This window comes from Boleophthalmus pectinirostris, unplaced genomic scaffold (assembly GCF_026225935.1).
Source record: "Boleophthalmus pectinirostris isolate CB_2022bp ecotype Guang Dong unplaced genomic scaffold, ASM2622593v1 HiC_scaffold_3, whole genome shotgun sequence".
NCBI classification, from domain to species: domain Eukaryota; kingdom Metazoa; phylum Chordata; class Actinopteri; order Gobiiformes; family Gobiidae; genus Boleophthalmus; species Boleophthalmus pectinirostris.
In genome coordinates this window covers 30,736,078-30,761,867 of record NW_026571299.1, presented here as the reverse complement: position 1 = coordinate 30,761,867, position 25,790 = coordinate 30,736,078, and the positions used below count along the sequence as shown (strand labels likewise).

Below are 25,790 nucleotides of genomic sequence, written 5' to 3'. Positions count from 1 at the left end.
TACCTTTTTGCACATTCCCATAAAATTTTCTGTATCAAATTTCCCTTTAATTTCTTCATATATTACACTGCATTCATTGTAAAGAGTTTGTCTCATGAACAAGCAAATGCAACCATACAGTTTCTTTGTACAGTAAATATAGTTTAGTAGGTTAATATCCTTAAAGTAGCACAATACTATTGAATGGGCCTCCAACTTTAAATTATAGTTTGAATATACAATAATTTCCTAAGTCACATTTTCATTCCTAAGACTTTTTGCATAATAAAATTGATAATATCACATAACAACTCTGCTGGGTAGTTTAGTTTTTCCTCGTAGCTTTTATAGATCTGTATTTTACAAATACACATTGATACTGTAATCAGGTTGGTCTCACGTGTCCCCAGGAGGTAGGTGAATGAAAGCAGACATGGCAGTCTGGTGGTCGCTCCAACCTGGATCACAGAAGCTGAGCGCGTCGCCGTGGTTTCAGAGGCGGGGGCGGGGCTTAGATGTAGGCCTCTTCAGTGGGCGGGTTCTGGCTCTGGTCCGGCTGCTCCGGGCCGTTCTCCTGAGACTTGACCAGAACCACTGGTTTGATCATCTGCCGCAGACGCTGATGACAAGAAGGGAATAACATAAAAAAAAATACAAGGGCCCGTATTAGGCTATTTTTCTGATCTGTTATATTGTTGTTTCCTCATCACAAACATACCTGCAGTTGTGTTTTGTTTCAGTCCCACATGTTTAACACACAAACTCTGCATATTTGGGCTTAGTTCTTCTGTCAAATAGAAAACACTCCTTGTGATGTTCCACCTTGTGATGTCATGTGGTAATACAAGAAGTGCTCCACTGTATTTTTAAACTCCAAACATATTCACTAGAATTATTTGGATAATTTCAGCTCTGGAATTTCTCATCTCTACTGAACTAAAGTTAGGTGTTAACTTCAAAACGACTGCTGCTCGTTGCGGAATTGAGGGATTGCTCGTGAGGGATTAACATGTGTGAATGAAACAAAATACTACTCCAGGTATGCTTTTGAGAAGGTAACAACATTATAAAATGCCTATATATTATACTTTTGAATGGCGAAATGTGCTCAAAATGGCACCTACAAACAACAATCTAAAACCCATAAATAGTTTGGAACAGTAGAGGTTATATTGTAACCCAGGTTCTTGTAGTACAGATATCGGATTTATTGCTAAGCCAGAACAGAGAAGAAACTCCAACCTTATTTCAGTCATTATGTAACTTCCATTTCTGTATATTACATAAATGTATAGTTATATTCACATTCAATTTGAACTTCAGGAGAGGAAAGAATCTCTGAAGAAATCCTTTAGGACATATTCTGGATCACAAAATAAAAAATAAATAAATAAATGGTTCAATAAGGATGCAACATAAAGAGACAGGTAAAGCATCATCCTTTGCTGCCTTGTATTGTAAATGGAACTAGTGTAACCCACAGCCTACAGTGTTCATAAAAGTGTCCAAGTATGAACATTGAATTGAAGCATTGCTTTTCTACAAATATGATTGCAACACTGCTTTGTAGCAGACAGAATATAGTACCATTAAACTTGAATAAAGCTTTCATAATAAACAATAGCTGCTGATTTACAAACGTCCTCTGAAGCAGCCTCTGAGGTGATGATGTGCAGATGTGGTCCAAAACAAGTGAATGGGAGCCAGTATCTCAGTGTCACAGCTGAAAGTGTGTTGTCAAATGGTAAAGCTATAGGCGTAAACACCAGCTGCACACAGTGAAGACGAATGGTGCGCCCGGGGCCTCCTCTCCTCTGACACACGACACTTGTATCTTTTGTACTGTGTGATTTATGCTTTGATGAGTCTCCAGAGTCTGATGTATGACTCAAATATGAAATGACAGCTGCTAAAGATGATACTGGAAATCAGTGCTACATGAACTCTCCTCGCACCAACACTTCTCCTCACCAACCTGTCTGTGTGAATACACTTTTAAAACAGGATACACTACACAGCTGCCACCTTAAATGTGGTCCTTTAATAATACGAATAAAGGCTTACACTTGTAATGTGCTTTACAGGCTCGAGAAAGCCTTTCAAAGCCTCTCACTGTAGTCATTATTCATCCATTCCACACTTGGTAGTGGTAATCTATTATTGCAACCACAGCTGCCCTGGGCTAAACTGAAGGAAGTGAGGCTGCCAAACTGCACCACTGTGCAAGCAGGTAATGGCACCTGGCAAAGATACAGATCAGATCTGTAGAGAGGGGAGTCTGCTCATTGAAAGAGTCTTTGAAATAGACTGATTTACACTGTAGAACATTCCAGGTTAAACTCTGAGACAAGCAGGTTATGGACCACTATCCACCATCAAGGGTTTCTGCTTCCACTGGAAAGATGTAAACACCAAACACCAGTGGAGTTTCATATGAGTAAATGATCTCTCCATACAAGCCAGAAGAATGTTTTTTTAAGCAAATGCACACATCTTTGGTACTGGTGACAATGTTGACAAGTTCTGTAGACCAGCAGCCAATCAAAACACCCCTATTGCAGAATAGAACAGGTTAGGCTATTACCAAGTCTTATTAATACTTGGTATATATACACATATAATCTTCAATGTCATTATGCACTATATATTTGTCTGAAATCATTATTCCTATTAATACATTATTAGGTAGCTAAACAACAACAACAAAGTATATTATTGCAATTGCTCCTACCAGTACAATTAGATTTAGTTCAGTTATGTCACAGTGCACATTTAAGCACATCTGAAAGACAAATGAACTATGAGCTGCTAAACTACTGCAAGAATCTCATGCATTTCAGAACATACTGGTAGAAGTCAGAACTATATGTTGAACACACATTATTTGCATCAAGGATCAAGATTAGCCAATTGCAACTGTACAGATTGTTTGCCAGTACGGTTCTTTATTTTGATACTGCCATACTGAGACTGTATTATAGTTACATTATCCATTGGTAGTTAAAATCTGCTTTAAATATAGTTCTGTTATTTGCAGAATTAACTGTAGTCTGATTTTCCGTTTAGTTTAGTCAGTTGAGTTTAGTTGGTGACATCTTACAGTCCTGCTACATTGATAAGAATGACCCAGCACACTGAGACTCCATTATAGATTATGCACTATACATAGGAGGTGGACTGTGGCTGTATGGTGCTGGGGGTTTAAATCTGTCACGGCCTAATCAGACTCTGATTGCTACAATTAGACGATCAGTGGAGAGCGCCACAGCAGGAACTGACACCTGCACATCGGGCCCACAGCTCTATGCTCCGGCTGTAATTATGGCCCATTTACTCTGCCTCTGCCTCCACTGCTATATCTGTCATATGGGAGCGTATGCCAGATGCTTATAACATAAAATCAAGCAGCTCTTAATGTTAAAAGCACAATGGAGATGTTATGAAGGGTTATTGCTGAAATATTCTCTGTGCAAGATATAGGGGGACAATTTTCTAATGCAAGGATTCAAGAACTAAGGCAGCAAATGAATAAGATATACATGTTGATTTAAAATGAATGTATTATGCATTGCTATTTCACGATTAAAGGTGCAATCTGTAACTTTCTGGGTGGAGGGTCTGCCACCATGGTGATGTTGTTACTTTGCCTGGAATATTTTCACAGTATGATATTAAAAGATGGCCCCCCCTTACAGTAGAATGCATATCATTCAAGGTATTGTTTAAAAAAACTGTGGTACTCCAGGCCTATAAGTACTCCAAGAGCATATCCCCATGGACTCTTATCAGAAAAGTTACATAGTGCTCCTTTAACTTATAAAAATGTATAGAAATTGTCTAGTTAGCCTTGACTGCATACACAGTTCCATGATGTTGTTTAAATTAGGCTAAAAACAATAACTGCAGGCATGTCTAACAGTTTACAAGAGGTCTTTTGAAGCACCACAACCACAATGGGAAATGAAAAGTCATCAGATCACCTACACATGCCTTTCATGCTTGAACAGTCAGTAAGAATATAGGAACTGCATTTGTAGGCACAGGAATTTAACACACAACCTTGCTCTTTAGATAAATGGAGACAATTCTGCAAACTATGAAGAGCTAGCCTGGATACATTTTCGATCTATCCACATTTTCAGTAGCAGCATACTGCAAGTTTGCAAGCCTAGAAAACCAACAAAAATATGTGTTTTTTAAATATGAAAATCTGATGATATCATACTCTCACATTTTACCCTGTTGATAACATGGTATTTTCTTATGTAAGTAAATTCACAACCATTTAACCGTTTAACCATATGATGTGTCTGTCTGTTAGCAAAGATGGGACCAAGTCGTTGTTTTGCAAGACTCAAGTAAATCTCAAGTATTTGACCTCAAGTCCGACTCAAACCCCAGACAAATACAGGCAAGTCCAAATTGAGTCTCGAGTCACTGGCCCATGCGTCCAAGTCAAGTCCAAGCTGTCTGCTTTGAGCTTCAACTCATTTCAAGTCTTTAAACCAAAGTACCAAATATATCTTAGAATCTTTACAATGTAGATGAATTTTAAACTAAACTGTACTTAAAAAGTCATAGTATATTTACATGTGAGTATTTATATAAGAGTTGTAGAAATGTAAATTTTTCCTTTTTAAATGTCTTGTCAAGATATTTGTGTGAATCATTATGGAAAGAATTCAGCTTTTCAGTGCAAATTATTATTATTTTGTCATGTGTCTGAAATGGAAGGATCATGTTCTAGTTAGTTCCCTCTGTTTTACTGTATTGTACTGTATATTACTGTAGTACATTTGATGATACCATATCACAGTACTTCAGTTACAACCAATGTAACAAATAGAGAAATGGGAGGGACATGTTCCAGTTTGTTCCTGTAAAATTAAGCACCATATGTATGAATTGAAAAGAGAAAAGTATTTTCTAAAAACAGATATTTTTTGAGGAGAAGCATCAAGTCTTCTCAAGTCACAAGCCTCAAGTTCAAGTCCCAAGTCTTAGTCCATTTTATCAAGCCAATTCTAAACTCTCTCACTAGACCCTAGAACTTACTACAACAATATTCATTTCATCTGCCCCCCATCTGTAATGAATATTTTTGGCATACACAATGTTTTGATATCCAGCAATGTGAGGAGTGAGCAGTGATGTGTGCAAAAAGCATAACTCTAAATTACATCATCATTATGAAGAAGAAAAAAACATACCAAGTGGATTAATATAATACGTCTCACCTCTTTGTACGTGCCCTTGAGGTTGAGGAACATGTAGCCCATGTATCCAGGGATGAGAATCATGGAGGACATCGCCATCAACCAGCCCACTCCCTGCCCCCAGGCTGGGAACACATAGTCCCCCATGGTGAGAGGAACCATCTGAACCGCACTGAACAGGAACACGCCCTTCACAAAAACACACACTCCATTAGAACATGTAAACGTATTGGTATCATTATTGTGTCATTCAGAAATATGAGATAATGTGATATTATTTTCCTTATTGTTTTCTTCTTCGATATTAGGAGTAGGAATTGATTTACAGACAAAATAGTGGAATAAAAACACCAGGATCATGCAGAGCGAGTTAATAGGAACATTCTAAGAACGAAATGTGGAGCCGGATAGCAGCAGTTACAGAGAGAGCGGTGACAGTTTTTCAATACAAAGTGAATTGGAGCCAGCGTCAATGGAGCCAGAAGCGCGCCTAGGCTTACTTCTTATTTAGAATGCAGCAGCTAGAAGGTTAGATTTATCCATTTATATATATAGCCTATGTTCACCACTCATCCAAGTAGCTTCTTCTGAAGTCACTGCCTTATATCTGGCTGAATGGAGGAGCTCAAAACAATGAAACAAACACACCAAGTAAGGAGTGTCCGTTATTAGTTAATAGTGTCGTAGTAATCGAGACTGGTCTTGGTCTCGAGACGGGCCTCGAGACCGCTGTTTTACGGTCTTGGTCTAGTCTCGGATTCGAGCACATTTGGACTCAGCCTTGTCTCAGTCTCAAAGGTGCTTGGTCTCAGTCTTGTCTTGGACTCAAGGTCTGACCCTCGACGAGTGTGATCATATTTCATTATGGCGACTAAATGTGGCTGCTCAGTATCACTGCAAAATCAGTAAGATAATGTAATTGTAAATGTCATGAAATTGAAAAACCCCACTTGATTCACGTTGAAGTTGTTTTCTGTAAGGTGCCTGTGGAAGTGGAATTAAAGAAGAGGTTCTCAAGTGTTTAAGTGTTTACAGTTTGCTTGGCTTATTTAAAGCTTGTCTCAGTTTCAACCTTTAAAAGTCTTGGTCTTGTCTTGGACTCGGGACCCTGTGATCTCGGACTGGTCTTGATCTCATTTAGTGCGGTCCTGGCTATAACACTATTGGTTAGGTCCATTGAACTATCCTAAGGTGTGAACGGTCACTTGAGTGTGGACCATACATTTGCCGTCAATCATAAAGATGAAGAATAGTCGCCGTGGGACTTACAGCCACAATGAGCGGAGTGAAGACGCACCAGCAGGCCTTCCACCACAGACAGGGCCGGTACCCAATCATCTCTTCAATGTTGTCATAAAACTTGTTCACGCCTGCAAACACAAAGCAGTATAAGCTCAAAATGCTTAAAACAACAGAGATAGATAAAACAGTTTAAAAGTATTCAGGATTGAGGTAAAACTCACCATAAAACCATGAGATTGAAATGCACTCAAAGAAGACTAAGAACAGCAGAGACATCCCACTGGCCGAGTAGTAATCGAACAGTTTGAAAACGTACAGTCCTCCCTGCACACATCACACACAAGAAAATATACAGAATATACAACTGCAGGCAAATTCAAATGACAGAATTACATTAGAACTAATGCATTAGACAGAATTACTACTTCCACCTACCACAATTTTGTTTCTAAAGTGATTACCTCTCATATTCCCTTTCATACTGCTCTTATATGTGCACACAACTCGCTTCTGCCATCAACAGGAAGTGTTTTTTAAACTCCATATACCTTCCGTAAAATTATTTGGATGATTTCAGATCTGGAATTACCAATCTCTACTAAACAAAAGGTAAAATTTGAGAACTTGAGGATTTGAGAACTACCGCTTCATGACCTCAAAAGGTGGAAGAGAGCATTTTGAGCCTTGGAGATGTAGACAGACTAATAATAAAGGATTACAGTTACATATAAGAGTATTATAACACAAAACTTAATTCTCACAAGTTAATTTTGAGCTATATAGGACCTTTAAGTCTCTATGCTTGAATTTAGATCCTGTTATCTGTTGGCTAACTTGGCTACTGTATACATCTCATCTCCTAGACTTACAATAATGAGCTCCTGTTATGATATGGATGAGTTGAAAGGCAGCATGGCGAGTGCATCTTCTGTGATCTCTTCCTATGGCCTGCAGCAGGGATTAGATTAGCTGCGTCGCCGTGCCAGGACAAATATGACCTTGGCCTATATGCTTATGTAAGTGCTGGCTCATGGACAGCTACTGTAGGTTTAGATTCATAGGTTTCAATTATATGCAACATTATAACTAACCATAATTGAACTTTTACTCATTAAAAAGATATTATATTTTGTTAATATAATTGTTCATCGCTATGGCAAAAGTAAAAATGTTTCATGATTCTGAAACCCATGGAAACATTAGACTTAAATGGTGGTGGTTAAACTAAATGAAATATAGATGTATTTTCAGTGCAACCAATAGACTGTATAAAGAAGTGGACTGAGTGATCACCCTTGGCATTAGGCACCAGTCAGACAAAGCTCATGAAGGCCAAGTGTTTTAGTGGCAGATGGTTATCAAGGGGTAGTATGTTCGTTTTAGGGGGAGCATCTGAAACCGTCTTTTCTCCACAAAATGACATAATTTTTCTATAGGCTGGCTACTGCAACATGCCAAGCAAAGAAATAATATTTTACTGAGACTAACAGGTAACAAACCCTCCACCATAAAAGTTACATAGCACATCTTTAAGAGAACTAGAACATTATTAAAAACATTATAGCATTCAAGTAAAAAAAAAAGAAAAAGAAAAAAAAGACCAGATTAAATAATGTGATTTGCAGTACTGCTAGTAGCTATACAGACCTCTGCCAAGGCCCTATCCCACAATGGTTGCTTACAACCCAGTGCCCACACCTCTACAATCATTTGTTTAGATGTTTAGATGACATTTTCAGAATTTACTGAACAAAAGCTACCTAAACAAATTCAAAAACATATAAACATATTTAAAATAAATTGAGATAAGGAAAATTGTACCTGGACAATATTTGACATTGGACATAAATTGCCTAAAAATAACAGTGCACTACAGATTAATGACATGCTTATCTTTTAATATGTGCCTGCTTTAAATATGTGCCTATCTAAGAATCTGTGATCCAATATTAGCACACTGAATTATGGCCTAATAACATAATGATCTTAGTAAGACTCCAGTAAAGACCTACTTTTCAGCAGGTTTCTATCACAGATTAAGTGAAACTGTGTCGATCAAAATGAGAAGGAGAGGAGATAATGATTCTACTGTAACACTGGCCTGAATGACATAACAGCTCAAAAAAAAGGCCCTTCGTATAGTTACGTAAGACCAATGATCCAAGGTAGTGATGTATTTTGTACAACTACACTCAAGTAAGAGTAGAGTAACTGTCTGGGCATTATGTCTGATTTATAATGTTCCACAGTATGGCATGAAATGTATCTCCATGAAGACAAGCAGTTGCTCAGTTACTGATCAGGTCTGCAGTGAGGGGACCATGTTCACAGTGAAAATGGATGATTGTCAATGTGTTTCTCCTTAAATTTAATAAATGCAAAATGTAGACAACCCACTATCCGAAACGTTGCATCAAACACCTTTAAAGCATAAAACATCAAAAGATTCTAGCATTTCCAAAGAACAGAAAACAAATCATTTAAATCATTTAAAATTGTCAACATAGATCTTTAGTCACTACACGTACACATAGTGGAAAGAGTAAACTTTTACTCAATATTACTCAAGTAGGAGAAAATGAAGAGTGTCTGAAAATGGCTAACCTTGCGAAATTCCTAATTTGACTTTTTTATACTTTATTTATTTTATTTATTATATTTGTGAGGTAAATGTGATGGAGTACAACACACCTCTATAATTCAATCTTCTAGACATTACTTTTACCAATAACATCTCTCCTCTAACCAGGAATACTATTTTTAATACTACCGTAATTGTCACCTAGGAATTTATGTCAGTCAATCACAGCTTGCCGTCTTTGCCGCTCAGTCAATCATCTCTCAAGCCATTAATATTCTGTGAATGCACTCTCTCTACCCTCTTTACAGCTCCTACTATGCGATGCGATCCAGTCACACCCAGCGTAAACCAATATCTATCCATCCTTTTCAGTCCACAGTATGATTAGTAAATAGTGAAAGAGTTTAGTGTCAGTAGTGTGTACCTGTGTGATGTTGGACAGTCCGATGATGTAGGACACGAGGCAGACCACAGCGATGAAGATCTCTCTGCGTTTTCTGAGCACTCGAGGAAACTCATCCACCAGAGCAGTGATGAAGCCCTCCACTGTACAGAACTAAATGAGAACAGCACAGTTATATGGGGCATTATGAACCCGTGTATCTGATTCAGGTCTTAGAAATGTAAATACTGTATGTGTCATGTGGGATTAAGTACAAATGAATGTTGAAAATAAAATAGACCCTGTTTGAAATTGCATGTGGAGCAAGTTGCATCTATTTAAGTCTAAAATACAGCAACAGCAGCTCAACAGTTACCACCCGAACTCCGGTACTGGAGCTAAATTGGCCAATGATTTTTCCCGTAGACATTCTGAAAAAAAATTATAATTAAAGTTTGAAAGTTAATCAGCTACTTTTTTGAGCTTAAAGGGATAATCCAGAATTTTGGACATAAGACCTCATTTCCTAGTTAGCCAGAGTGTTGGAGACGTGTGGAGACACTTTTTAAAATATTTCTTCCAGTCTTTGCAGAGGTCGCTGGTGCTAGGCTAGCGCATGTCAACAGCCATAGCTAGCCTGCCACTAAAAACAGTCTTACTCACTCCACAGTGCACCCGAGGCAAAACAGTTATTACGTCAGACTGTCAATGTGAATGTCTGTGTCGATAGAATAATTTTAGAAGTAAAACCAACCTTGCATTGGAAGAATTTATGTCTGAGCAGCAGAAGCGAGTTGTACTTCCTGATAGAAAGCTTGGCAGAGGCGGACTGATATCAACAAGCACCTATCTTACAGGCAAAGTAAAATTCCGCTGCTGTTGAGAAAATACTTCCTCAACATAAAACAATTCATTAGCCAGGCTGGCATAACCTAGTGCCTCCGCTCAATTTCATTTCTCTCCAGCAACTAGGTCAGGAATCTGAATACAATAGACAGTTTGCAAAAACCCGGGAAGTGTAAGTTCAATCACCAGCCAACCAGCGAAGAACCATATATTTAGTGTTGTCAACGATTTCGGAGGATTCTCGAGGATTTAAAGTCGGAATAAAGAGAATGTTTGGTGAATTTTATCAGGGGGAAAGACGTTATTGCCCTTCTTCCTACTGGATTTGGGAAAGCTTAATATACCAGTGAGCCCCGTTAGTGGCGCATTACATCACGACCAAATAGCAGCGATTGGTTAAATGATAAAAAAGTACCCACCTACCGTCAAGTGAACAAATTCTAACGTTGCAAGGTCAGACGGTTTCTACAAAGTGAAACCGGCTGATGAATCAGGCTAACGATTCATGCCACGCAAGGTTAATTTTATTTCAAACATTATCCTATCAACACAGGCATTCACATTGACCGTCTGGCGTAATAATAGATTTGCTTCGGGTGTTTTGTGGAGTGGGTAAGACTGTTTTTAGTGGCAGGCTAACTATGGCCGTTGACATGCACTAGCCTAGCACCAGTGACCTCTGCAAATACCTAGTACTGCAAATACTAAGGACTGAATGGAATATTTTAAAAAGTGTCTCCACACATCTCCAACACTCTGGCTCACTAGGAAATGAGGCCCTATGTCCAAAATTCCAAACTGTCCCTTTAAAACAATCGTGTTATGGATATTTGTTAGCATGTAGCTGATTAGCCTTGCCCTTGAACATTTCATATTTGAATTTTTTGAAAAGTCTATGGGAAAAATTTATGGATAATTTACTTCCAGAGCAACATTAAACTGAAACAACTATACAAATATATAAGATAAAAGAAGATAACACAAGATAAGAGAACTATTATTTGTCCCACAATGGGGAAATGCCAGTGTTGCAATGCAAAGTGTAAGAACAGCAGGAGAATACAAAAAAAAAATATATATATATATAAATAACTATTAAAATATATTGGAAGCAAACCATGTAACTAATATTAGGGTAGTTAGGATAAAAAAGGTGTACCATACAGAATACGCAATTGGACATAACATTGTATTACAAATAAATAACTTTGTCGTCTGGTTGCATGTAAAGACTAGACACTGTAATTTGTGAAAGAAATTGAAAGTAAATGCCCCAAGCCCAAAATGAAGGGGCCTGGATCTGAAACCTGTCAATCACTGAATTGAGAGGATAATTGAAGCTTCTGGAACATGGTCAAAAAATCAGCGTTTACCCCCAAGGCCCAAATAGTTATTACCTGACTGTCAATCCCCAACATGAGCAGCATAGAGAAGAAGAGGATGGCCCACAGAGGGGAGATGGGCAGCTGGGTGACGGCCTCGGGGTACGCCAAAAACGCCAAGCCAGGACCTATGCGAGGGACAAGTGAGAATATTCAACCATTTAGAGACAATGGGAGATTTGAAAGGAACACTGTATAACTTTTCTGGTGGAGGGTCCGGCACCTGCTTGTTTCTATGGATATGTCATTGCTTTAACTATTCTATCTTCTAATTATAGGTGGTTTTATAACTCAAATTTACCTAGAAAAAAAGACATTCTGACTGTGAGTGGGGTTGCCTCTCCACAGATCTAAACTGTAACTTGGTCTGGTTTGGTCTCCATGAAGATAGAAAGGCTTAACTCTTCCAGATCTAAGGGCAGTTTTACTACATTTGTCCTTGCCTGGATTTTTTCCATTAATTTTGTCATTAAAATTCCGCCTTTTACCCCCTAATGAAGTGTTATACATTATTTTGTTCAGTAGAACCTGTTAGTTCACAATCTGCATGCTGTAGTTGTGTCATATGGCTGTAATAAAAGCTATAGGACCAGAAATACAAATGAAAAAATAAAAATAAAAATTCACACTCTTACATACAAAACACACAGCAAACATGCATAAAAAAACTTTTTGGACATAAAAAAAAATGTCCTTAGCCACAAAAGTGCAAAATAGTCTACAAAGTCTATAAGTCTATATATAGTCAAGTCTATAAGTAAACAAAAAATATTCTTATTGCCCTAAAACAAACAAAAAAAGTGCAATGGCCCCATGACTTTCCTGGTCAGGGAAACAGCTGGTGTCAGATCCAGGGCACAGAGCCACATCACTTCCTGCCTTTCCATAGTGTTTATTACATTTGTATTTGCACATTTTGACTGAAATAAACCTTTCAAATAAAAATAGCAAGCGATATACAATTACACAGACCAAGATGTGTAATTTACCATTTATTTGAGAAATAACTGCACTTAGAGCGGCTTTTTCAATTGTTATGAACACAGATGCTCAGAGGAGTCGACCATTTTGACTCACTACACTCTTTGGCAAAGTTTGGGCCAATCAAAACGGATGGGCGTCTGGCGGAAAGCAAAGTTTCTATTGGACGTTTTTCCAGTGTCATCACACAGCATGTGTGTGACGTACGCTAATAACAGAAATATGCTCTGAAACCGAAACTGTCAGCTTTTCAAGGAAAGTAAATTTCTGTCTTTTATGGTTGGAAAGTTATGCACAGTTATGTAATACACGTTGGTCTGGAAGGGTTAAACTGTTCAATTAGGTTGTTTTATAGCTCAGAAATACCTAGTTTTACACCAACCAAGAAGCAATTTGTGAAGAAAAGTTGAAAAATATGTTGAAAATTACATGAAGTAGAGAGCTCTGTTTTAGAGAGTTCCATATGGATCACACCAATACTGTAATTAAGTTTTTTTTCATTATTGTCTGAGACCTGCTGAAAAGATTTTTTACATTTATAGTTTGAGGAAACAAGAATATACAAAAAAAAAAATTCCGTTGAAGAATATTTAGCACAAATCTTCGTCAACATTGTTACATTTGACGCTTAAAATCTGCACAGATACTTTTATTTTTTACTCTTTAATTACTCTTTAAGTACATTAATACTTTTACTTAAATATATTTTTTCTGTGAATATTTTTACTTTTACTTGAGTGCTTTTTTGCTCCAGTATCTGTACTTTTACTTAAGTAACAAAATGTAGTACTTCTTCCACCACTGTACAAACCAAAAAGCTTCAACCTTAATCATCGCCCCATCAATAACTCTTAATACCTCACTATTCTTTGCATCCATCCAAACGCATCTTACATGTAACGATCCCGCTCCCTTACTTCCTTACTTCCTCGCGACTGTATCGAGCTGCACATTGATTGCAATTACCTGAGGCGGCCACGTCTGCAATGTCTTTCTTGGTCACGTGGGACATGAAGCCCACAATGGAGAAGATGACAAAGCCCGCGAACATGCTGGTGAAGGAGTTGATGCAGCACACAATCACAGAGTCTCTGTAGGGGACACAAGCCACCATTGTTACCACGGTATCGGTGTCTTATCAGTCACTCACACATTGGTGAAGGGCAGGGGGAGGGGGGAGGGATGGAAGGAGTGAGGGAGAGGGTGATGGACGCCATTTTGGATCTAACGGAAGAGTCTGAATGCATTAAGACTACAATGTGGTTATTTCCGGTGTTTTTGAAGTAACTGAATACATATACCCAGAATATATCTTATTAAGGGTCCATTTACTCTGTTTTCTCTAGTTATAATGTTGTTTTCTCATCACAAACATACCTAGAGTTGTGTTTTGTTTCATTCACACATGTTTCATACACAAATCCTGCATATTTGAGATGGGTTCTTCTCTAAAACTGAAAAGACCATCTCCCACCTTATGATGTCAGTGCTTGTGGTGGGTACCTCTACCACCACTCCACAGTGATAGTATCATTTCATTTACATCATTTAATTTAATTCCTTTATTTAGACTTATATTCTAATTCGGGTGCACAACTTTTAGTTAAAATAAATCTGAATTATTTACTTACACTTGTTCGTTTTTTTTTTTTGTTTGAGTGGCCAGACGGAGGTAGCCAGGCTGGCACCACCTAGTGCCTCTGTTCAATTTCATTTCTCTCCAGCGACTAGGTCAGGAATCAAAATACACTAGACGGTTCACAAAAAGTGGAAGTTTGGTCAACAGCCAATCAACAAAAAGCCGTATATTCAGTGTTGTCAACGATCCCTGAGATCGAGGATTTAAAACCGGAATAAAGAGAATGTTTGGTGAATTTCATCAAGGGGGAAGATGTTATTGCCCTTCTTCCTACAGGATTTGGGAAAAGCTTAATATACCAGTTAGGCCCATTAGCGGCACATTACATACGTCATGACCAAATAGCAGCGATTGGTTAAATAAAAAAAGTACCCGCCTACCGTCGAGCGAACAAATTCTAACGCTGCGAGGTCAGGCGGTTTCTACGAAGTGAAACCGGCTGAAGAATCAGGCTAAGATGGAGGACCCTTGGCATAGACTATCCATGCTGAACAAACAGGGGAATCATTATTGAGTTAGTTTTTAGGGATGTAATGATATCCACATCTCACAGTTTGATATTTATTGTGATATTTTGAAGAGACTGATATAATTGTAGATGGGACACATTTTTGCTTTTAAAATACATTGACAGGATTTTGGTGTGAATTATTATCGTCATAATCCCAAGAACTCAAGTAGAAACATATCTCTTCATGCTCTCTGCTCTGAAATGAATCATGGGATATGTAGTTCCAAATGTTTATAAGCTGTTGCTACTATAAAACCATGCATTTAAGCAAAGGAACTTGTAATTCAATATATTGTAACATTCCACGATATTATTGTGAGACTTTTGATGATACAATATCTTCATATTTCAGTTATTGTTACATCCGTATTAGTTTTACTAAGTTAGTTTGTTTAAGGTCACTTTATTATCACTTATTATTTTCTGTATTATACTTATTAGCCTTCTTATTACTTTGATTAAGTTAGTAGTTTTAGTTAATGATTTTGTGTAATTCTTCCTTCTTGTGTTCAGTTTTAGTTGGGTCTCATTTAAGCACTCCTGTTTTTTGTCTGGTTGGGTTAGTTTTGTTCTGTTCAGTTTGATTTAAGTTTATGATTTACCTAATCTGAGCCTTTGTTATTAAATTTAAACTTATTTTTATACCTTGTCTTTGCCTTTCTGTCTGGCCCACTACACACCTTCACTACAATCATTTGGATAATTTCAGCCCTGGAATTGCCTATTTCTACTCAACTAAAGATAGGTATTACCTTGAAAACTACCGCTTCATGACATCACAAGGTGGAACAGAGCATTCTGAGTTTTGGAGATGTAGACAGACTAATAATAAAGTAATAATAATACTCAAACATGCATGGATGAAACAAAACACAATTCCAGGTATGTTTCTGAAGAAGTAACAACATTATAACATGACTTAAAGCTCACAAGAATCAATTTTGTGTAATATAGGACCTCTAATACTAATTCTGAGTAACTGCATTATGCTGCAATTACTTTTTTCATTTCTTGTTATTCATGGCAGTACTGGATCACACAATTTAGGTTTCAAACTGCACAGTATTAGTGGTAAAAATGGAAAACTCTGCTCTTGTGGTGTGTGCAAGTGTGATTTTTCTGATCTGTAATTCTGTTATGTTTTTACACTATAATTTAAATGCAACCCTGCTTGAAAGTTTTCTAAGTGTTCAGAATACAGTTCTCTGATTGGGCCATGTGTGGAATTATGTTACAAAATACATTTGAATGCAGTTGTTCAGTTCTAAATACACTTTCAAAAATATTTTTTCCGTCCCTGGTTATCTTTACGTCTTTACAATTTGGATGCCAAGGTTCAGATGACAACATTCTATAGATGAGGGACAAGTAAAATTGTTGTTATTTAATATATTGGTTTTGTAGTGTTGAATAGTTAAAGGGCCCATTACTTTTCTGATTTATGTTATAGTGTTATATCATCACAAACATACCTGGGGTTGTGTTTAGTTTCATTCACACATGTTTAACACACACATCCTATATATTTAGGCTGAGTTTTTTTCTCAAACAGAAAACTGCCCTGGAATCTGTACTGAACAAAAGGGAAAAGGCAGACGTTAACTTGCAAACTACCACTGCAACTTTGGAGATGTAGGTGGATCAGTAATGCAGGACTACTCAAACATGTATGTATGAAACAAAACACAACACCAAGTATGTTTCTGAGGAGATAACAGCATTGCAACATGGCTTAAAGCTCACAAGAGTCAGCTCACAAGAGACAGTTTGGTCACTGAAATGTAAGATCATCACCACATAATTCACCACATAATACAATCAACAACCAGACTTAAAATTAATAACTTAAAAGTGGGAACAGACAGGGCATGTGTAGTAAATTCTGTGTGTCTAGCGTGGCAGAAATAGAAAACAGAATTTAAATAATGGCTTGACAAAGAAGATGATTCATTTCTTTGTTCATTTAGTAACCTATTACAGACTAGACATGATGTTGGCAGGATTCCAAAACTGTAATCAGTGAAGAAGACATTTGCATAATATTGTACGCGATGTATAGTGTGATGTAAATACTGCACATATGTTTGTCGTGCTGCATTTAGGTATTATGAATTACATTTACATATGAAAATGTAAACGTTTTAGCAGATAATATGCTACCATTTTAGTCTTTGAGTCCTGGAGTTGTGTTTTGTTTCATTCACACATCACACAATAATCCTGGTTTATTAGTCTGTGTATATCTCAAGCTCAAAATACTCCACTTTGTGATGTCATCAAGAGGTAGTCTGCAAATTAACAGCTACGTTTGACCTATTGTTTAGTAGAGATGGGCAATTCCAGGGCTAAAATCAAAGCAAACAGTCATCCAAATGATTCCAGTGAAGCTGTGTTTTCTGTTGAGAAAACAACATAATAACATCAGATCAGAAAATAATCAGAGTAATACGGGCCATAATACATGTGTTTTTAGTAGCGATGCTCTAGTTGTCAACATCAGGATTAAAAAGGGGTCTGCTACTAAATCACGGTGGAATATTGCATCTAAAATTAGAATAACATTTTTAGACATAGATTAGTTCTGGGTGGTAAAGCAAATTATCCAAATGTATGACCAAAAATCCGTGCTTGAGGCGTCATTTGTGATGTCAAAATAGAAAATCTTAGTCAGAAAGGTCAGTTTGTTATTGCAGGGGAGGATTTTGGAGAGGAAAAGGAAAAGCGCATTTGGGCACGAGCTTTAAATGTCATCATATTTCTGATTGCTCACCTGTAGACGTTGTTATTGAAGGGATTATAGCTGCCAAGAGCAATCAGGGAGCCTAATCCCAGACCGTATGAGAAGAAAATCTGAGTGGCAGCATCCAGCCACACCTGCCGGATTAGAAACAAAGTTTAGTCTAATACAGGAAGCATGTCATTAGCTTGTTACCTGCATGTGTTGGCCAAAATATATCATATCACATTATAATAAATACACCTTATTAGCCTTAAAACATAAAGAAATACTGATAATCAACAAATAGTTTATTGAAGGGACTGTTTTCCGCCATGTAATTCAGTAACAGAGGCTCAGTGGTTAGAGCAGTGGTCTCAGAGGACCAGTTCCTGCTTCAACCAAGTTCTGTTGTTGTGTCCTTGGGCAAGGCACTTCACCCACCTTGCCTAGTATGAAAGTGTGTGTGTGAATCATGGTGTTGGTCAGAGGGTCCAATGGCACAGATTGATAGCCTTGCTTTTGTCAATATGTCCCAGGGCAGCTGTGACTATAGCCATGTCTTAAATGAATAAGTGGAGTGTAGCGTTTTGAGCAGCTTTATTAAGCCTGTAAAGCACATTACAAAAGCAAGGCTTTGTTATTCATTATTACAGTGAAAGGGTGAAAATTAAACCCTGGTTATAGAGCAATTTATTGTCTGTGAAACAGGAAGTGTGCCTTTAGCATGCTAATGATTACCATGATGGTGCTCTGGCCTCTGAAAGTTGTGAAAAGTGCTTATAAACTCATGACTGTATTTAATTAGGATACTCTGGGTGCATAAACTAAGCGTGGAATAACTTTGGACTTCTGCAAACTGTCTCAAATGAACTAGTTCTGATTTTCATTTTACTCAAGAAAGTAAAAATCAGGTAGAGCACCTTTAAGAATGAGTCGGGTTTTGTAACAAGATAATTATTACCCTAACTTCTGTCCCCTTACTTACTTAATTTACTCAGCTAATAAGCCTGAATGAATAAAGTATAACTTAACTTACTCAGATACTAAGCCTGAATGAGTAAAGTATGAATAAACTAATAGTTCATTATGAATGAAGTCTTTCTTTATGCACTGAAAGGCTAACAAAGTGTCACCAAAAACACCATCTTACCTCTGACTCCTTCAGTTTACTAAACTCGGGAGTGATGTAGAATTTGATTCCATCTATGGCTCCTGGGAGGGTGATACCACGAAAGAACAGGATCGCCAGCATGAAGTAAGGGTAGGTGGCTGAGAAGTACACAACCTGCAAACACAAACAACATGACATAATGAGAAGAAATGATGCAATTTTCCTCAAAGGCATAACAAATAGACAAAGTGTAGCTTCATGCTTGAGTAGCGCTGTTGTAGTGACCTAGTCCTCTGCTCCCTCCAGGCACGTTGACCCCACTATGCTCGGGTTCAGCTCACTCCCCTGCACGGTTCTCGCCTTATCACCGCTCATTCTGCACATTTGCTATCAAAGTCAGCGAGAATCAGATCACAGCAGATAACACAGCCTCGTAATGATTCGGCAGAGGTACAGATTGTGCACTGGACGTCAATGGCACAGTCAAATATTCCCTATTTAAGAGATAGCATCAGCACAGAGGCTATATGCACGAGCCTCCAGAGATTGCATTGCGTTTTGCGTTGAATGTGCACAATGATTGCTAAAATTTGTTCAGAGTAAAGTTGCGAAAATACTAATTGATACTATAAACAGGTATTTATACTTTCAAAAATCATGTGCATAGAACAGATTTTGGATAATTTTCTGAATAGTTTTGACCACAATAGTAGCCTAATATAATCCCAATATTTTGTGTTGTAAATGTCATTCTTTGAAAGCTCATCAATATGAAATCAATATACAAAAGTCAAATTTACATTATTATTTAACATAAGTTGCTTGCTTTCATTTAAGGTATAAAAATTAAAGAGAGAGTTTACAAGTGTCTTCAATATTGCACACCTGCTCCAAAAAAGCGTACATAACAACCAGTCATCTCACTGATTTAGACGATTAAACAATGATTGACACGTGTGAAGCCCCGCCTCCTTTTCATTTCACATAACATGGACAATATTACATAACAGCCTATTAGCATTTCTGACGCGTTTAGCATCTGTGTCTGTGCAGATTAGATACATTCAATGCCTCAAGTCATTCAAGGAGACTTACTCAGAGTTGTCTTTCTAAATTAAAGCGTGTTTGAGAGAGGTTTGAGTGGTCTGAAAATTTCTCTTTACACCTACTCCCTATCTCCGCCCACAGCTTTGTTTTTAAATGAGATTATTTAAAGAAAGTCAAACTCTGGTTCATAAATGTGGGAATCAAAAATGTCTTGATCAACAATAAAGACACATAAATGAAAATCTGCTGGTTGCTTCGGTGAAACGCTAGCCTGATTCGTTAGCCGGTTTCACTTCGCAGAAATCGTCTGACCTCGCAGTATTAGAATTCATAGGCGAGTACTCTTTTCATTTAACCAATCGCTACTATTTGGGCATGATGTATGTAATGCGCTGCTAACGGGGCTAACTGGTATATTAAGCTTTTCCCAAATCCCATAGGAAGAAGGGCAATAATGTCTTTCCCCTTGATGAAATTCACCAAACATTCTCTTTGTTCCAGCTTTAAATCTTTGATCTCAGAATCGTTGCCAACACATAATGTATGGCTCTTCGCTGAGTGGTTTTGCAAACCGTCTAGTGCAGGGGTGTCCAAACTTTTTTCATCAAGGGCCATATATGTAAACACAGACAAAGCAGAGGGCTGATGGAGGGCTGTAAACCGGTGCTCAATACAGTGAATAATTAAAATATGTGCATGTCTAACAAGTTAGAATGAGCCATCAGTCTTAATTCATGCTAAGATCCTTAAAACCACACACTAAATATTAAATATGAGGTTTATCACAGTAGATTTTCAAAAAAAATTGCAGTAAAATGTATATTTTTAATTGATGCAAGGTAATTTGGACCAATTCACCTGAAAGCCTGAGGGTCAAGAAAAATTAGTCTGAGGGCCGCATTTGGCCCATGGGCCATAGTTTGGACATGCCTGGTCTAGTGTATTCTGATGCCTGACCTAGTCGTTGGGAAAAAAATGAAGTTGAGCAGAGGCACTAGGTGGCACCAGTCTGGCTAGTGAAACACCACTAAGACTGCAGTTATTCTACCTTTTTTTCTATAGTAAATCTGTTTTAAACCAACATTGCCATTTAGAATAAACAAAATGTGAAAATCCAATGTCCAGAATACACTCCATTCAGTTTATTTTTGGAATCTTCAAACATTATAATGAGCACTTATTTGAGACTTACTTTTCCGGTCCAGCTGACCCCCTTCCAGATGCAGAAGTAGACCAGCACCCATGCGATCGCCAGTGTGATGGCCAGTGGCACCCTGATCTCCCCGGGCTTCTCCAGGCCATCGGTCAGCTGGTGCATGTTACGTCTGCAGGCACAGGCCAGCAGCACATTAATGCATGCTAACAGGGTTTAGCCCATATCCCGTAATAAGCAGTGTCACGCATGCATGTACAAATAGATCTATGCAATACTACCCCAAGGTTTTAGCTGTAAACAGTGGCAGTAGTCACGCACACCAATACATGCATGGACTCACTGATTTTAGCTCTATGGTAATACAAAATTGGTCAGTTGGCATTACAACTTTCAGGCAATTCAAATTGAGAGTGTGAGTGAGTGTGGGTAGGGGGGAGCCATTAATATGTAGATTCTGGGCTGTGGTTGGATAAATATAGCAGCATAATGGACCTGGTTACTGAAATAAAGAATTGAGCCCCAATTTTGACTTCTTTTTGGCTATTTCTCTGCAAAATACTGCATTACTGGTTTCAAATGACACCATAACATTTACATTTAGGCTTGAATCACAATCACAAGGCCATTTTTTGTATGTCTGATGATTTGATGGATTGTGTGTTTGCATTTGAACTTTTGGACTAATAAAAATGATTCAGTCCAGTTTGAATTTTTTGGTTTTACTTGCGAAATAAAACAACCGCTAATTGACGGGTGAATACTGGCCCCCCTTCCTAGAGAGTGACATCATTCCATTCCTGAATCCAAAGCAGCCACACTGAATACATATATGGACTCAATAGCCTATAGAGATCTTACTCCCAGAACTCCAACACTGCGCTGGTCAGATTAGTGGTGTCCGTGATGCTGTAGTTGGTGTAGCAGCGATCTGTGTTCCAGGGATTGCCACAGCTCTGCCATGGCAGCTCCTAAAAATTTAAGAAAAAAGAGGGAAAAAAAAAATCAAGATCCTTTTTAGCTAAAGCGTTCTCCCACAGCTAGGTCCCATTCTGCGTGTCTGTCGAGCGGCCAAGTCCACAATGCTCATTCGGGACATTGGGATTTCATGCTCTCTTAGTCCACTGAATGCCTCATCGCCAAATGCATTTATCAATACCTCTTGTAAGGCGCTAATTATGTGGGAAAGGAAGTAATAAATGTCTGTTATGTAACAAGTTCTGGGAAAGAAAGACGCCTGCCATATACAACAAAAGGTTACTATGTTAAAAAATACAACACAGACATTTTAAGGACACTAAGGCGGTGAGAAAGATTTCCCAGACAAGAGACGTAATATTTATGGCATACTCACAGTGGTGAAGGAGTTGTAGAGATAGTAAAGTGCCCAGGAAATGATAACAATGTAATAGATATTGAGCCAAAAGGAAAGGACAGCAGCTGCCAGACCCACACCTGAAAAATGTGGTATTTTTTTTTATAATGCAGCATTTGTGTTATTTAGCTCAAAGAAACTGAACCATGCATTACCTTTAAACACAGGGGCCAATTTCCACACACCAAGCCCTCCAATGGACGTGTACTGCCCAAGGGCCGTTTCCAGAAAGAACAAAGGCATGCCAGCAAATATGAGGGTCAAAAAGTATGGAATCAAGAAGGCCCCTAAACGAGAGATCAGAGGTACAAGCGTATAAGAGAACAATGAATATGATCCACACATATTTTAATTGGGAACAATGGATCGGGACGCTCCACAAGCGAGGCCTGTGCGTAATTACGCACGGGACAAAATTGGACTTAGGCCTATTATCCATGATCAAATTGAGAAAACCATAGCACTTCTTTAAAAATGATATAAAAAAGCCAAAAATAAATCCTGATTACCTCCTCCGTTTTTCCCACACAAATACGGAAATCTCCAGACATTTCCCAGTCCGATTGCGTATCCCACACAAGAGAGCAGAAAGTCAAATTTTCCACCCCACGTTTCCCTCTCCGGTATATCCTTTTTCGTCTTCTGCACTTTAACCACCAGCGTTTTCGGTTTGTCGTTTGGCGTGGTGCTGCTGATGTTGGTGGCGTCCGTTGCGTCGGTCACGGTCTCCGTTAAGACGTGTCCATCCGCGGCTTTGGTTCCGTTCGTCGCCATGGTCAGAGTGCGCGTGCAGCGAGTGGCCCTGACCTCGAGAGAAGAGGGGACAGCGGCTCCGTCCCGGAAACTTCAGGTCAGATGAGTGACAAGATCACCCTGGGAACGAGAGAGGAGCCGTTAGAAGAGATAGAAGGCCGTAGGTTTTGTCAGTTGTAGCTTTCATAATGTCAAATACGTCTACTGAATATTTGTGCATATCTGTTCACTAAATTAGAGTAGCAAATAATACAATTTGTGGTCTAGTAAATAATAATTAGGCAAGCTTTCTGCATTTAATTAATCAAATTAACTGGACTGTTATTAAGCAAAAAAAAAAAAAAAAAAAAAGATAATATTTCATTCATGCAGGGTGCAGTGAACCGGTGAACCCCGGACCACACAAAGCTCAATAGGAGTCACTGTGAAGCGCCTCGAGTGGAAGCTGCGGCTGGAATTCAGAGGCTGCTCTTGTCCTTGATTCATTCTGCTCTAAATTCAATGGCCCACTTCCCGCTGCCGCGCGACAAGAGCCGAGCAATTAAACACATTTAGAGTCAGACGCGACCACGACATTTCATTAATCACCCATAAGTCACTGCCTTTACAGCCTCAACCTGGCTCTAAACTAAACGACCGTTTTAGGAGTGCTTTATTTTAATTACTCTGACTGAGTTTATCAGTAAATCGTATATAATTTATGCACTTATCTTCCCACAATTTATATGCAGCTTTACGCACACGTGCGTTACGCGCCACATCGAATTATTGGGTGCGTAATGGATAAAGTCTTTCTTTATTTTAGATCTGTAGATGGATGGATGGATGAATGTAAAAAATTCTGAATACTAATTATCCCTAAACACAATAGATTATGGCTATTCTCACTTATATCCACAAAGAGTTTCTAAATTATTTTACGTGCGAAACGTGTAGTTAAAATAAAATAAACAACCAAAAAATATTTTGTAGCTTGTAGGTAGGCTATAACTCTTCTCAATAACTGAAATATGAGGTAATTATCCTAATCCATCTTGTGCGTCTCCGTAAAGCGCTGCGCACATCCGTGCGTAATGCCAAAGAATTTTCAGAATTCCTCTCCTGCTCCTCAGTGAACTCCGGTCACACACTGCCTTTCAGCCCGTGAGAAAAATGTGCGTCTTTTCAACATACTTACAGCGCTGTCCTTTTCTCTGCCAGATTTACTCCCAGTGAAATGTGTTTTAAAAAGTTAATTCCTGTGCAGATTTAGATGAAAAAAACTAAAGTTTGCACAAGCGAAAACGGTAAGATCCACAGACGGAGTGCGCGCGGAGAGCGAGGTGCTGTCCTTAAAGCGGTGGTGCTGAAAGAGAGGGGGCAGAGAAGAAGACGGGAAAGGAGCTGCCGCCGTCTGCGCTGGAGCGAGCGGGACGTAACAAGGAGCGCACGATGCTCGCGCTCATCTACATAGCGTCAATGTCACCTCAAAGTCGACCCTCCCCAACTCCAGCATCCCACCACTGAGAGGCAGCGGCTTCGGGAGAGGAGCATCATCTTGTCTGCAGGTTTTATATGCTTTCTCATGAAGATTTTTTTTACATCAGCAACTTCTGCCGTCCCTCCCTCTCTCCCTCTCTTCATTTTGAGCTCCTTCAATGACGCCTATTATGGACCAGTGCGGGTCACTTTCAATGGGGCTCAATGACTTGGACAACTTCCTTTAAGTGCGCTCCTTTTGTTCCACACCTGGTCCTCGTGTAACTCAGTTACTCTCCAAAAGCCATGACTAATTAATGTAGAGAGCTCTTGTGGATCTGAACCACAGGCCCCGAATATCATGATGCTGCTGGATTCACTTTCTGTGGATAAAGCTGTTTATGCATTAATATCTGTTTTTTAAATGAATGCACTGCATAACATTTGACAATAATAATGACTCCCTGCTTATTTGTATATTTATTAGCACATACAGTCCCATGCCTCCATCAGAGACACAGGCACATGTCCTGTCTGCTCAGCTCCTGTACAAACATGATAAGAGTGTCCCAGCCAATCAAACGGGCCGTCAGGCTAGTGAGAGATAAATTGAAAAGTGTGCTTTATAATCTGCTTAGCTTCTCCATCTCCCGAAAACCAAATACTCTTGTGAACATCCCAAATGAGGCGTCTTAGCACACATACCCTGCTCCATCCTCCATAGATCATTTCAAGAGCCTCAGAGGAGAGTCACTGTGTCAGGAGAAGTTTTGGAGTTAGAGAAGTGCGGATTAGAGCGTGTTTAACACGCTGTATACTGAATGTGAGGATGTGGCTACACGCATTTCACTGTAAACAATAAAGAGCAATTCCCAAAATGGGGGTCAGGGATAAACATTTGACACTGTATTTATTCAATTTTAAAAATTTATTTGTAATTTGGTGAAATCGGGTCCAATAACATAATAAACTATCCACATAAACAGCATTAACCCAGATGCACATTTTAACACCTGTAGTTATTACAGTTGTCAGTATCAGTGTGTGGTGGTGGGGGTTGAGAGGGGGTTGCATGGTTAATTTGGGGGGTGCTGGCCTGAAAAGCTTGGGAACATACAGACTATGTGAACATCTTTACCCATTTATTTGTCTGTGGTTGGCTGGAAAGGGAGTTGGCAGCAGCCTTTCCCTTTTGACCCAATTCTTTAGTGGATTTTAGGTAAAAGGTAAAAAATAATAATAATAATAATAAAATAAAATACATTGAAGACTGTAGTATATATATATATTTGTGTGTAAAATCTATGTATTTCAAAGGAACAATAAATGGACCTTTTTTTTCTAGATGTATATGTCTGGTGAGACATTTCTCATCACTTTTGACATTTTCACTGATGCAATACACCATCTCGTGC

The 25,790-nt window shown here is 38.6% G+C and overlaps 1 protein-coding gene across 1 annotated transcript; it reads right to left on the bottom strand.

Annotated features, from left to right (window-relative positions):
• Positions 1 to 490: 490 nt before the first annotated feature.
• On the bottom strand, positions 491 to 22,938 carry slc6a1b (solute carrier family 6 member 1b). The gene is made up of 14 exons (XM_020933908.1): positions 22,674 to 22,938; positions 22,320 to 22,451; positions 22,144 to 22,244; positions 21,651 to 21,760; positions 20,829 to 20,961; positions 18,629 to 18,763; positions 17,530 to 17,633; positions 13,576 to 13,700; positions 11,644 to 11,756; positions 9,443 to 9,574; positions 6,659 to 6,761; positions 6,465 to 6,565; positions 5,217 to 5,384; positions 491 to 598 (listed from the first exon to the last, which is right to left on the bottom strand). Exons 1-14 carry the CDS (start codon positions 22,936 to 22,938, stop codon positions 491 to 493), a joined length of 1,830 nt encoding a protein of 609 aa, XP_020789567.1.
• Positions 22,939 to 25,790: the final 2,852 nt, after the last annotated feature.

What these genes read in the sequence shown, in the direction of transcription:
- slc6a1b (XM_020933908.1), bottom strand. Translation starts at nt 22,938, where the DNA reads ATGGCGACGAACGGAACCAAAGCCGCGGATGGACACGTCTTAACGGAG. An exon ending in TCTACAACTCCTTCACCACT is followed by an intron (nt 21,761 to 22,143) that starts GTGAGTATGCCA and finishes TTAAATTTTTAG; the next exon opens with GAGCTGCCATGGCAGAGCTG. An exon ending in GTAAACTGAAGGAGTCAGAG is followed by an intron (nt 17,634 to 18,628) that starts GTAAGATGGTGT and finishes CTAATCCGGCAG; the next exon opens with GTGTGGCTGGATGCTGCCAC.